Source organism: Panthera leo, chromosome D2 (genome assembly GCF_018350215.1).
Source record: "Panthera leo isolate Ple1 chromosome D2, P.leo_Ple1_pat1.1, whole genome shotgun sequence".
Classification (NCBI taxonomy): Eukaryota; Metazoa; Chordata; class Mammalia; order Carnivora; family Felidae; genus Panthera; species Panthera leo.
In genome coordinates this window covers 29519360-29532678 of record NC_056689.1, presented here as the reverse complement: position 1 = coordinate 29532678, position 13319 = coordinate 29519360, and the positions used below count along the sequence as shown (strand labels likewise).

Genomic DNA, 13319 nt, shown 5'->3' with positions numbered 1-13319 from the left:
GTCATTCCTTACCTTAAATCTTTTAATGGTTCACCAGTCTTCAAGAGAACATTTAAACTTAATGCACACAAGGCCTTTAAAATAAGGTCCCTGTTAAATACGAACTCATTCTCTCTTATTCCTTCCCTCTGCCTGTCACATGCAAACCATACTGAACTGTAGGTCCTCAGACTTGATATGGTATTCTTTGGCTCTGGTTATTTGCATATTCTGTTCTCCCGGCCTCTAAACCCTCTGCCTTCTGAACACTTCTTCCAGCCATTCACACATACTTGCTTAGATCAACGGATACTTTTGCTTTACTTCTTTTTTTGGGTATCACTGCTTGTAAGCCTTTCTGACTCCTAAGACTGGTTTGGTGTACCCAAACTAGGTCCTTAACATTCCATCCAGGTAGGATCTTAGCCTACCATCCATCCATCTTAGCCTTTAGATGTTAATTTCATTCATAACTGTTTGTGTTTAGACTGTAAGTTCCTTGAAGATAGTGCTGTGCCTTGTTCACCAACCAAATCCCTAGTGATCAACACAGTGATAGGCACATAGTAGACTTCAATCATTATCTGGTGAATAAATTATTGAGTGTACACTGCTTGCACACCTTTTTAATTAACTGTATCTAGAATTTAAATGTTATACCTAACCAGTCAACCATATATATATACCCAACCAGGTATATATATACACCTAACCATATATATATGGTTTATATATCCCTTTAATGTAGAAGGGATTTCTTTTCTACTACATAGCCTATGGAAGGAATGATCTCAATACAAATACACCACATTTTTCAAAATGCAAGTAATCTTAAGATTAATTTGACTGTCATGTTTTAGAAGAAACTGTAGAAGATTACACTGACAAAATTCTTAACACATAGTGAAAAGAGACAATAAAAGGAGGTTTTTTTATTCAAAGGTATAACTGGATAAGTAGATTTGTTTACAACCATTCTTGTGAAACACTTTTTAAAAAAATATGACCAACTTCTTTGCAAAGAGCAGACACATACCTCAACTATGATGACCTAATTTTTGGTGGATAATGTACATGATTAGGCAGACATAGGCAAGCTCACACTGGTAGATTAACTATCAAATACTCAGTCAAAACTCCGTTTGTGGCCCCCGCTTCTTGATCGATTTCTATTCCCACTTCGTCTTCTACCATCTTGTCGACTTCCTGACCGACTCCCCTGTCGACTCTGTCTACCTGACCGGCCACCAGATCGACCACCTGACCGGCCAGATCGGCCAGACCGGCCACTTGACCAGCCACTCCTCTGCCTGGAGTTAGAAGATGTGTTTCCATCATAATATTCTTCAATTTCAGGTAACTTGGCTGGCAATGAAAGTATCCAGTCTGAATCATGCCACTCTGCCTGTTGGGGGAATTTAGAGGATTAATATAAATGCAAAATAGAAACCATAAGCAAATACACTGGGTACAGGAGATTCTTTTTTTAATGTCCATTAACTATTAGCTAATTAATCTTCCCATTAAATTCAAAGTTTCTGGAACAAAACTGAAAGCCAGAAAACAAAACCAAAAACATATTCAAAGTACATCCATTAAAGTTCCTAAATTTTAGTCTTAGGAGAAATTCTCAGGCTCATTTTGAGGCTCATAATTTCATACTCAGTTTATACACTCTAAAAGAGAGCACTGATTTCTTGGCATGAAACAAGTAGGCCATTAACAAGTAGTGCATTTCTTTCAGCAGTTATATTGACAGAAGCAAGAAGTGAGAGCTAGTGATGAAGATTAAAACCTGTCAACACAGGTGAGGACAAAAATACACAGCCATTGGAAATAATTTGGTGTCAGGGTAAACAACTCAAGATATACAAATCAGCACTCCTAAGAGCATCACTATGTTATATCCTGCTACATTAACTGTTCATTGTAATCATGAGTTGCCAAGGAAAGTAAATATTAAAATACCCTGTTGGTAAGAGTGAGCAGAGACAAACACATATACCACTAGTGGCAATATATGACCAAAGCCTTAAAAATGCACAAACCTTCTGGCCAAGCAATCATCTTAAAAAATTCATCTTATACCATATGGTTTCATTCATGTGGAATTTGAGAAACTTAACAGAGGACCATGGGGGGGGAAGAGAAGGGGAAAAAAATAGTTTCAAACAGAGAAGGAGGCAAACCATAAGAGACTCTTAGACACAGAGAGCAAACAGGGTTGAGGGAGGGCAAGGAGCGGGGGGGGGGGGGGGGGGTGGGGAAAATGGGTGATGGGCATTGAGGAGGGCACTTGTTGGGACAAGCACTGGGTGTTGTACGTAAGCAATAAAGTATGGGAATCTACTCCCGAAGCCAAGAGCACACTGTGTACACTATATGTTAGTTAACCTGACAATATATTATAGTAAAAAACAATAATTAATTAAATAAAAATAAAAATAGAAATAAAAATAAAAAATTCATCTTAAAGGTGCCTTGGTGGCTCAGTCAATTAAGTGTCCGACTCTTGATTTTGGTCATGATCTCACAAGTTAATGAAGCTGAGCGCCACATCATACTCTGTGCTGACAGCTCAGAGCCTGCTTGGGATTCTCTCTCTCCCTCTCTATGCCCCTCCCCTTCTCTCTCTAAGTAAGTAAATAAACATTAAAAAAAATTCCATCTTGGGGCCCTGGGGGGCTCAATCAGTTAAGTGTCTTGGACTCTTGATTTCAGCTTGGGTCATGTTCTCACGGTTCGTGAGTCTGAGCCCCATGCTGGGCTCTGCACTGGCAGCTAGAAGCCTGCTTTGGATTCTCTATCTCTCCCTCTGCCCTTCCTCCACTCGCATATTTTCTCTCTCTCTCTCTTAAAATAAATAAATAAACTTAAAAAAATTCATGTAGGGACACCTGGGTGGCTCAGCTGGTTAAGTGTTCAACTCTTGGTTTCAGTGCAGGTCATAATCTCACAGTTGGTGGGTTCACGCCCTGTGTAGGTCTCTGTGCTGGCAGCAAGGAGCCTGCTTGGGACTGTCTCTCTTTCCCTCTCTATCTCTGCCCCTTCCCTGCTCTCTCTCTCAAAAAAATAAACATTTAAAAAAAAATTCATCTTGAAGAGATAAACATGGCAATGCATAAAGAGTTAGCTATGCTACCCCTTTTTAGCGATGACAACTTGCCCACAAGAACAAGCCCTTTGTGAAGGACCTCCTGTACCCGTCCCCAGAAGAGAAGAGGAAGGGCAAAAAGAAGCGCCTGGTGCGGGGCCCCAACTCCTACTTCATGGATATGAGGTACCCTGGGTGCTACAAAATCACCACCATCTTCAACCACACACAAACAGTGGTGTTGTCTGTGGGCTGCTCCACCGTCCTGTGCCAGCCAATAGGAAGAAAAGGCTTACAGAAGGATGCTCCTTCAGACAGCAACGGCAGTAAAAGCATCCTGAATTAGCATGAGTGGGAAACTATCCTAATAAACAGATTTGGATACAAAAAAACACCCAAAAAACCAAAAAAACGGAGCTAGCTATACCATCATTCATGGCTGTCCTGTTTATAACAGTATATTACTGGAAATAACCTAAATGTCAGAAAACAGAACATTAACAAAAGTTGACCAGGGGTGCCTGGCTGGCTCAGTCAGTAGAGCACACGACTCTTGATCTCAGCTTCATGAGTTCAAGCCCCACATTGGGCATGGAGCCTACTTAAAAATTTTTAAAAAACAAAAGAAAAGAAAAGTTGACCACCCACATGGCCAAATGCAGGGAGCTGTTAAAAAATAACTATATAGTTGACAAAGGAATGTGTTCATGATATATTCTTAATTTTTAAAAAGACTTAAAGAACAGAATCACCCCCAAATACATATATAAATATGCACAGTAGTGCAATAGTCAAATTCTATAGTGTAGGAATCTAGTAGACAATCTCTTTCTGCAACAGATAAAATACAAGAAAAATTTTTTAAAGTGACAAAGAAAGGAGCAAGAAACTGCAGATTAAAAGAGACTTAAGAAACATCAAATTATAATGTATGGGTCTTATATTCTAAGATATTCAGGAGACAAAAAAATAAAAAATATTTAGGAGACAATAGGGAAAATTTAAACACAAAATTAGATGATATTAAGGAATTATTATTTTAGGTATTTGAACTATGGCATTATGATTATGTTTTTAAAAAGTATCCCTAGTAGATATATGGAAATATTTATGGTTGAAATGACAGAATACCTACAATTTCTCTCAAAAGCATACATACAGGAGAGTAGGAAAATGGATGGAAGTGACATGAAACAAACCAGCTGTGAGCTGATCACAACTGCAGCTGGGTGATGGGTACATGAATATTTATTATGCAATTCTATTTTTTATATTTGAAATTATAATAAATGTTTTAAATTATGATATAGCCTAGATATATTCTATAAAGGAAAATTAATTGACTTAGGCATCATAATGATATTGTGACTTCTTTTAAATGACTTCTTTTAAATTACTATTTTAAATGGTTAAATATTCAACTATTTAACAGATAAAATTTTTAAAGTACCTGTAACCTTTCTGACTCAGTTGTAGGAACGTCAAAGCAAACACCCTAAAAGCAAAATGAAAAAATTTTTATTTAGATGCAGATGAGTTGAATTTTTACTAATACACTAGTACTTGCTGGTAATCTTACAGCTAAAAAAAAAAGAAAGAAAAGATAGGGTGTGTCCCATGAATGCTTACAAGATTAAAACAACTAACATATAAATAATGCATGAGAGTGGCTGCTTATTATATTTTCTAAATCTGAAAAGTAAAAAAAATATCTAACAGGAATCTACTACTAAAAATATAGAGTACTCTCTCGAAAAGTTCTTGTAGACACTTTAATGTTGTTCCATGTCCACTGTAAAAGGATCCATGTAATAAATTCTTTGGAAAATTTAATGCTGGAAAATTTCTATCCTGAAGAGATGCAGTATTTATCGGATAATGGGAATGATATAACCCAAGATGCTTCTTCTTTGGTACTGGTTGTCAATAAACTGAAAGTTAATTTAATTCTCAAGTACAGCAACTAGCCTGGCCTAAAGATTTTGTTAGATTTTCCATGCCCTTCATATTTTTTCTGAATGCGTTTATTTGTCTCAGATTTGCCACAAAACTTTTTTTAATGGTAATATTAAACTTTGAGAGAAATGATTATTTCCAATAAATAATAAAGTTAATAAATTCTAGGCTAGAATAAACCTATGTAGCAAAGTTGGATGAATAAATGTAACATCTTTCCTCAAAACCATTAGAAGAAACAGTCAGTAAGATTAGAGATAGTTTTAACTTTGCTGTTTCAAAAATGTATTAAAATTCTTACTTTACTTCATTATCCTCATTAACAACCAAAGCAGGCCACTTAAAAGTCAACACTGCATATTCTCTAAATAACAGAGCTGTTCAGCTGTTGAAATTATAAGTTACTTAGTCATAGAGTAAAACACATACAACCACAGATAATATGTGCACAAAAGCAGAAACTTAGATAACTTGGTTATTAGACAAACTAAGCAGAATGACTTACAGCTTTCTAGAGAAGTAAATTATTTATAAAACTCCCCAAATTTACAACTGGAAACAAACCATCACACAGAGAAAACCATATTATGCACCCTATTAGCCTTTTAAAAAAGAAAAGAAAATCTACTGGGCTTTAGAAACATTTATAGTAGTTGATTAAAAAGCTTTTTATTTGTCTAGAAAAACCTACCATATTTCCTTTTAGGAGGCACATTCTGGTAATTTGGGACACAGCATTACTACTCAGCTTTCTGTTAAGTTCTTTCCAAGCGCAACTGACATCTTGTATTTCTTCTGGGCTTTCCAGAGTCATGGTCACAAACCCCTTAAAAATTAAAAGTCACATCATCTTTGGGAAAAAGGCAGCAAAAGTAGGACAATGAAGTTCTCACTTCATGACTTAACTACATTTTTCATGAGACATCACTATAACATGGCTGCTAAAAAAAATAACTTTTTTAAAACCGTATTAATAGAAGACTAATGCTTACAGATCTTTGAAAGAACAATTCTTCTTTGTGTTGCTGTAAAGACTCATGCTTTAAGAAATAATTAAACTAGAGCACCAGAGGGGCACCTGGGTGGCTCAGTCAGTTAAGCGTCTGACTTCAGCTCAAGTCATGATCTCACACTCCGTGAGTTCAAGCCCCACGTCGGGCCCTGTGCTGATAGCTCAGAGCCTGGAGCCTGCTTTGGATTCTATGTCTCCCTCTCTCTCTGCCCACCCCTCCGCTTATGCTCGTCTATCAAAAATGAATAAATGTTAAAAAAAAAAAAAAAACAACCTAGAGCATCAGAGAAAAAGTTGTAAAGAATTAAGGAAATGCTGAAAGAGTCAAAGCTTGGAGTGGAAAAACAAGAAGACATAAATCTCTAAATTTCTGAAGGACTATTACATATGCAAAGATTACTTGTTCTGTAAAACTTCACTGGACAGCAAAAGGATCAGCATGAAGAAGATATAGGGAGGGATTCATCTACTTTTTTAAGTAAGCTCTATGCCCAACATGCAACTTGAACTCACAACCCTGAGATCAAGGGTTGCATACTCTATTGACTGAGCCAGCCAGGATCCTCTCACCTATCTAACAAATATCCACTGAGTGTCCCCTATGTATGTGCCAGAGACATAGTAGGTGCTCAAGATTTAGCAGTAAATAGTCCTTTCTCTCATGAAGGTTATATTCTAGTGTTGGGAATAGGAGTGGTGGTGATGAGGTGAAGTAGACAGTAAATAAATAAGCAAACATAAACACTAGATAGTAGTAAGCATCATGAAGAAAAATAAAGCAAGACAAGGGAATCGAGAGTAAAGGGAAAGGTAAGCTATTTTAGACAGGGTGATCAGGAAAGACCTCTATAATACAGTGATCTATGAAGAGAGACCTAAATAAAGTGTAGGAGGAACCCACGTGGTAAAAAGAAAGAACATATGAAACAGTACAAGTAAGTGCAAAGGTCTTATGTGAAAGTAGGTTTATGTTTGAGTAACAAGTAGGTTAGGGTAGCTGAAACAAGGGGAGAATGATAAGAGATGAGGTCATGGGGCACCTGGGTGGCTCAGTCGGTTAAGCGTCCGACTTCAGCTCAGGTCATGATCTCACAGTTCGTGAGTTCGAGCCCCGCGTCGGGCTCTGTGCTGACGGCTCGGAGCCTGGAGCCTGTTTCAGATTCTGTATCTCCCTTTCTCTCTGCCCCTTCCCTGCTCATGCTCTGTCTCTCTCTGTCTCAAAAATAAATAAACATTAAAAAAAAAAATTAAAAAAAAAAGAGATGAGGTCAAAGAGGTACAAAGGGGAAGACCCTGTAGTGCATTTGCGGTAAAGACTCTGGATTTTGGTTTAAACTATAAAAAAATTTCAAACCCACTAACATTGTTTATAAGATATTTAATCAGAAATTAGATGACCCATCTGCCAAAGAGGGATTCCTTTATTAGATAAGGGCTGGGAATAAATGATCTCTTAGGTACTTCTTAGCCTAAAAGTCTATCAACATTTTCCTAAAAAGTATGGCTTAAGTAATTTCCTAAGAAGTATTTGGTGGCAGGGTGGCCGGGTGGCTCAGTGGGTTAAGCAACTGACTCTTGATTTTGGCTCAGGTCATGATCTCAGTTTTGTGAGTTCGATCCCTGCATCAGGCTCTGTGCTGACACTGGAGCCTGCTTGGGACTCTCTCTCTTTGCCCCTTCCCAACTCACACTCTCTCTGTCTCTCTCAAATAAAAAACAAAACAAAACACACACACAAAAAACAAAACCCCAACTACAGAGAGTAAGATACCTTCACAAAGGGAATACATGGCAGTTTCCACTGTAAACAAGTGATCAAACTAAGCAATTTTAGTACTGGAACAATCTGACATCATATGCCTCCTGATGTAATGCAGTTTAAAATACATATATATACTATATACAATATAATATATAATATATAATACATATATATATAATATCACCCACAGGGTGCTTTGGCCAAAACTATCTAACCTGAATATAAAATCATGCTTTGACGTTACTTCCAGTTTACAGGAAAAGCTGAATAAAGACAAAAGTTACATGATGTATGAAAAAGAGAAAACCAGAAAAATCCAGGTGAGAAGTTTTAGACTCTGATCTAGACAACTAATCTATACTCTTTAAAAAAATAAAAATAAAAATGATGGGAAAATAGTTCCAGATTAAAAGAGAAACATTAACACCAAATGTAACATATGAACTTGAATTGGATCCAGATGGTTTTTTAAAAATGTTCATTTATTTAGAGAGAACAAGAGCAAGTGAGCAGGGGAAAGGCAGACAGAGAGGGAGAGAGAGAATCCCAAGTAGGCTCCATGCTGTCAGTGCAGGGTGCTATGTGGGGCTTGAACTAACAAACTGTGGGGCTCCAACTTATGAACTGTGATATCATGACTTGAGCCTAGATCAAGAGTCAGACACTCAACCGACTGAGCCACTCAGGTGCCCCAAATCCCGATGTTTTTTTAGAAATACACAGTGTGCTGGTGGGAGGAGATGGACACATGAAGTCACTCCCAGCAAAATGACATTTGGCTAAACCATTAACACTTGCCAGATGGAAAGCCTCAGACACACTAGATGTACTCATTTATCCTACACCACCAAATAGTCCCAAGTAATTTTATCTGCCCTGCTCTTTTTGTTCCCCTCTCCCACCAACTCCTTCTCTCAATCTTTCTCTCTCCACCCAGACATCAGAGTGCTCTCTTACGGATGGGTCCGGTCACCCAGGGACTCTCCTCACTTATACCATGGTGAGTACCTTTTAACTACTTGCAACCAATAGCTCTGATGTGATTTGTTTTGACATCTGACACTGATCTAGCAGGGGACTAGATCAGTAGTGTCACACCATGCACACACCCCTACACATATACAGGCAATCCTTCCTTTGCGTGGTACTGTGTGAACTGCATAGCGTCTATGCTTTGATTTACATGGTTCCATGGCAACTTACAAAATAAAGAATAGATTCTGGTATGTAAGTTTCAATTAACACAGTACTGGCAAAATAAAGGTCTCATGGTTTTCTCTCCAGATAGATGAATTATCTATGGTTCAATTTTAATCTTTTCTCAATCACATAATTTTCTCATAGATTTCTACCTTATCAGAGGTGATCAAAGATCGTGGTTCAAAACTTGATGCACCAGAGATGTGGGCTAATGCTGCAGCCAATGCATCAACTGCCCCTTTCTCTTCAATCAATCTCTGAGCTGATGGTCGGAAAAAATCAACAGCAGCATAAGAAACGGAAGCCAGAGACCTATGGTTTAAAAATAGTACATTTTCTTGGTCAAGACAAATGTAAAAAATTAAAGATAAGAGAATGAATGGGAAAAGAAAGAGCAACGTTTTCGTATTTTAATATAACTAAAAGTCTGCTGGTAAAACTGGTGATTAAGTTTTCTGATATTTGAACTAGGAGAGCTTAAAGATGAATAGCCTAATACAAAAGAAAAACTTATTCAGCAAGGTCAGAAAGCATACCTGATGGCATCCATGCTTTTAGATTTAACTAAATCCATTGTAGAAGGAACACCTACACGTTTAAAAGTAATTCCCTGAAAATGAAAGAATTACATTAAAGAAAAATGGAAGTCTTTACAATTAATTCCTAAATTAATATAGTTTGTTGAATTTCCATTTCTTGGACTTAAAGATTTCCAAGCCCCAGTAGATCAAAAGACCTGCTTTTTTTCTAATAAATCATCAATTACAAATTCTAGAAAGAGAAAAAAAATTTAATTGCCCTTAGTTACAATCATGAAATTTCACTTACAAAATAAAGCTGATTCTAAAAGAGGAAAAAAGATGCTGTTTATGTCTATCAACTTTTTTTTCTTATTACCCTATCTCATTTTACAAAGTAGATGAAATAGTGTTTAAAAAACACACATCAAAGGGGCGCCTGGGTGGCTCAGTCTGTTAAGCATCCCACTTGGGTTCAGGTCACGATCTCACAGTTTGTGAGTTCGAGTCCCATGTCGGGCTCTGTGCTGACAGCTCGGAGCCTGGAGACTGCTTCGGATTCTGTGTCTCATTTTCTCTCTGCCCCTCCCCCACTGGTGCTCTGTCTCTCAAAAATAAATAAATGTAAAAAAAAAAAAAAAAAAGAAAGAAAGAAAAACAAAAAACACACATCATAAAAATAGGAAAAAATGTAAAATGCCACAAAACAATACAGGCCACAAAAAAATGTACATAATTTCTTATAGAAACTGGCCGTTGTACTATTATTCAATATAATCTTATAAATACACCAAGACTATGTCACAGTCACCCCTTCACAATGCTGGACTATGAGATACTGAAATCACAATGTGCTTCTGATTTTAGAATCAAGGGAGAAATTCAAGGGAAAAATGAGAAAGTCAGCTCTTCTGTCTTCACAATAAAAGCTGTATCAAAACAAAGTCTTGCAGCTCATATAAATTTAGCTCTCCACATGCTTCACATCCAAATGCAGCTTAAACTGAGAAAATAGTTATAAGGATCTATTTGTGAGAACAAATATAAAAAGAGCTCTAAGGCACCGTTTAGATAATAAGCCTGAAATAATTTAACTCTACTTACTGCTTTTTGTTCCACATATCGTAGTTGACCTCTTTCTCTTGGTTGATAAAAACATATGCAAATCCCTGTCCGGCCAGCTCTACCTGTGCGTCCAGAACGATGAATATAGGACTCAACATCCTAAAAATAAAAGAGGCATTTTTTAATACTTCTTAAAAAAATCTGGCAAGTAAACACAGTCATTCCAACATTCAAAAAATAATGCTAATAATAACAAAACTACTACCACCAATAAATATATTATTTCAATCTTCTTGCTCTTTCAACATTCCAAAGAACTTTTATGCTGAATTTTTGGATAAAAGAAATAGGATTTTTTTTAATCCACCTAATCCCAGGGCTCTTCATATGACAACTTTTTATAATTCCTTTGCATGATTCCACGCTTTAGATCCAAAAAGGAAAGTTAATCATTTGCTAAGGCATCAGATTCTGACTAATTTAACACTGCATTAATAAAAAAATGGCTAAGAGGAAGAACAGATAACATATTTTGCATATCCCAGGCAACATCTTGTAAATAAGTAAAATGGCAATTTATACAGTTGTTCTTCTATTCCCTAAATAAAATCTCATTTCTTACCTGGGGAGGAGAACTTTGAATCACCAGGTCCACCTCAGGTATGTCCAAACCACGGGCAGCCACATTGGTTGCCACCAAAACTTTAAAACTACCTTCTCTGAAGCCTTTCAGGGTAATTTCTCTTTGTGACTGTGCTATGTCCCCATGTAAACACTGGGCATTCTATTTGACAAAAGAGAAAAAGTAAGTGTACAACTCACACTTGCAATTGATAGCACCATAACACCACACAGTCTGTACTCTTTTTTTGTTACTTTAAAAAAAAATTTTTTTCTTAAATAATCTCTACACCCAGTGTAGGGCTTGAACTCACAACCCCAAGATCAAGAATCAGATGCTCCACTGACTGAGCCAGCCAGGTGCCCCAATCTTATTTTCTGGTAATTACATGATGCATGCTTATTGTTCAAAAAGACCAAATATTAGAGAAACTAAATATTTAATATAAAATGTAAAAGCTTCCCTTAATATCAGCCTCATAATAATCGACTAACCATTTGGTGAATATTCCTCCAGATATTGTTTTAAAAAAACATACAAGACACACAACCCACACATAACGGCATATACTATAATATTATATATTTACTCATAAAAATGGGATCATACTATATACATATATGTATTGTTTCAAAACAACGAAATGCTTTATAAATTTACTACCTTAGCCATTTTTCTACATCTATAGATATAACTCTACTTAATTTTTAAAAACTGGATATGATTTCTTCATATGGATGCAGTGTCATATATTTTAGCAATATCCTACTGATGTTTGGGTCATATCCAAGTTTTCATCTTTCATAATACTACAAGTACTATACTATACTATAAGTACTTTGTACTTATACCTCTGGACCACTCAGTATATGTGTATTTCAGTAGGAATCATATCTAGAAGTTGAATTTTGGGGTCAAAAATTATAAACATTTGGTGCACCTGAGTGGCTCAGTCGGTTGCATGTCTGACTCAATTTCAGCTCAGGTCATGATCCCAGGGTCATGGGACTAAGCCCTGCATCAGGTTCCATGCTGAGCATGGAGGCTGCTTAAGAATCTCTCCCTCTTTCCTTCTACCCCTCTCCCCATCACCCCACTAAAAATAAATAATATTTAAAATTATAAACATTTAACACTTTAATAGCTATTGTAAAAGTGTATTATAAAAAGAGGTTGTGCCCATTTACTCTTCAACCTTTATGAGTCTTTACTTCATCATAACCTGCCTACCCTGTGTATTGTGAATCATTACCATCTTTGTAAATCTAATCATTTAGGCAAAAATGATTTCCCAATGTTTTAATTTACATTTCTATAGTATTTAGTGAAGTTGAGCCTTCTTTATGCGATTTATATATTACCTTTCATTTGTACTGAAAATAATTTTCCTACTATTATAAACATATTTCCTAGAATTCTAGCCACTATTAAAATTAAAAAGTTCGTAACAGTCCACATCTAAACCTTAGTAACCAAGTCTTAAGCATTCATGAATGAATTCACATACTTGGTGTGCACCAGATTCTGGAACAATCACGAAGCAACAGCCCTGGGATAGACAAGCTGACAGGCATTTTCAATACAGTATGATGATATATACTATGACCGGGTGCAGGCTGCTATAGGAATACTTACAAGGGAAGCCTAACTTAATTTTGTTTAAGGGTAAGGCAGCACTGAAGCTGAGACCTGACAGATAATAAGGAACCAGTAGTCAGGTAGAAGGAGAGCAGGAGGCTAGGGAGTTTTGGGCAAAAAAAACTTCATACATGAACAGGGTGTCTTGAGGATCTACAATATTTGAGTATTGATAAAGCATAGTGTGTAAAGGAAAAATGATGAGAGATGAGGCTGGAAAGGAATATGAATTACATCCTGAGAACAATATGAAACAACTGAATGATTGTAAACAGGATTATCATGCACATATTCAGATTATCATGAACATATTTGCATTATAGAAGGAACACTCTGATTATAATGTATAGAATGTATTAGAAAATGGCAAAACAGAAAGACAAAAGCTAGAGACCTAGGTAGCAGGCTGTTGTAGAATTCAAAAGATGTATCAATGGCCTCACCAAGGCAGTGCCAATCACCCTCTATGCATT

General features: G+C 36.6%; 1 protein-coding gene and 1 pseudogene across 3 annotated transcripts in view; one reads left to right on the top strand and one right to left on the bottom strand.

The window, feature by feature from the left end:
* Window positions 1-883: 883 nt before the first annotated feature.
* Window positions 884-13319, bottom strand: part of DDX50 (DExD-box helicase 50) — a 33034-nt gene continuing 20598 nt past the window's right edge. For all 3 annotated transcript variants that reach the window (XM_042908802.1, XM_042908803.1, XM_042908804.1), the window contains 7 exons: window positions 11209-11370; window positions 10626-10745; window positions 9540-9613; window positions 9156-9315; window positions 5721-5855; window positions 4524-4568; window positions 884-1384 (listed from right to left, as the gene is read on the bottom strand). In XM_042908802.1, the coding sequence (XP_042764736.1) occupies window positions 1106-1384; window positions 4524-4568; window positions 5721-5855; window positions 9156-9315; window positions 9540-9613; window positions 10626-10745; window positions 11209-11370 (975 nt within the window). In that variant the 3' untranslated portion in view covers window positions 884-1105. The remainder of the gene's footprint in view (window positions 1385-4523; window positions 4569-5720; window positions 5856-9155; window positions 9316-9539; window positions 9614-10625; window positions 10746-11208; window positions 11371-13319) is intronic.
* On the top strand, window positions 1722-3505 carry LOC122202441 (annotated as a pseudogene).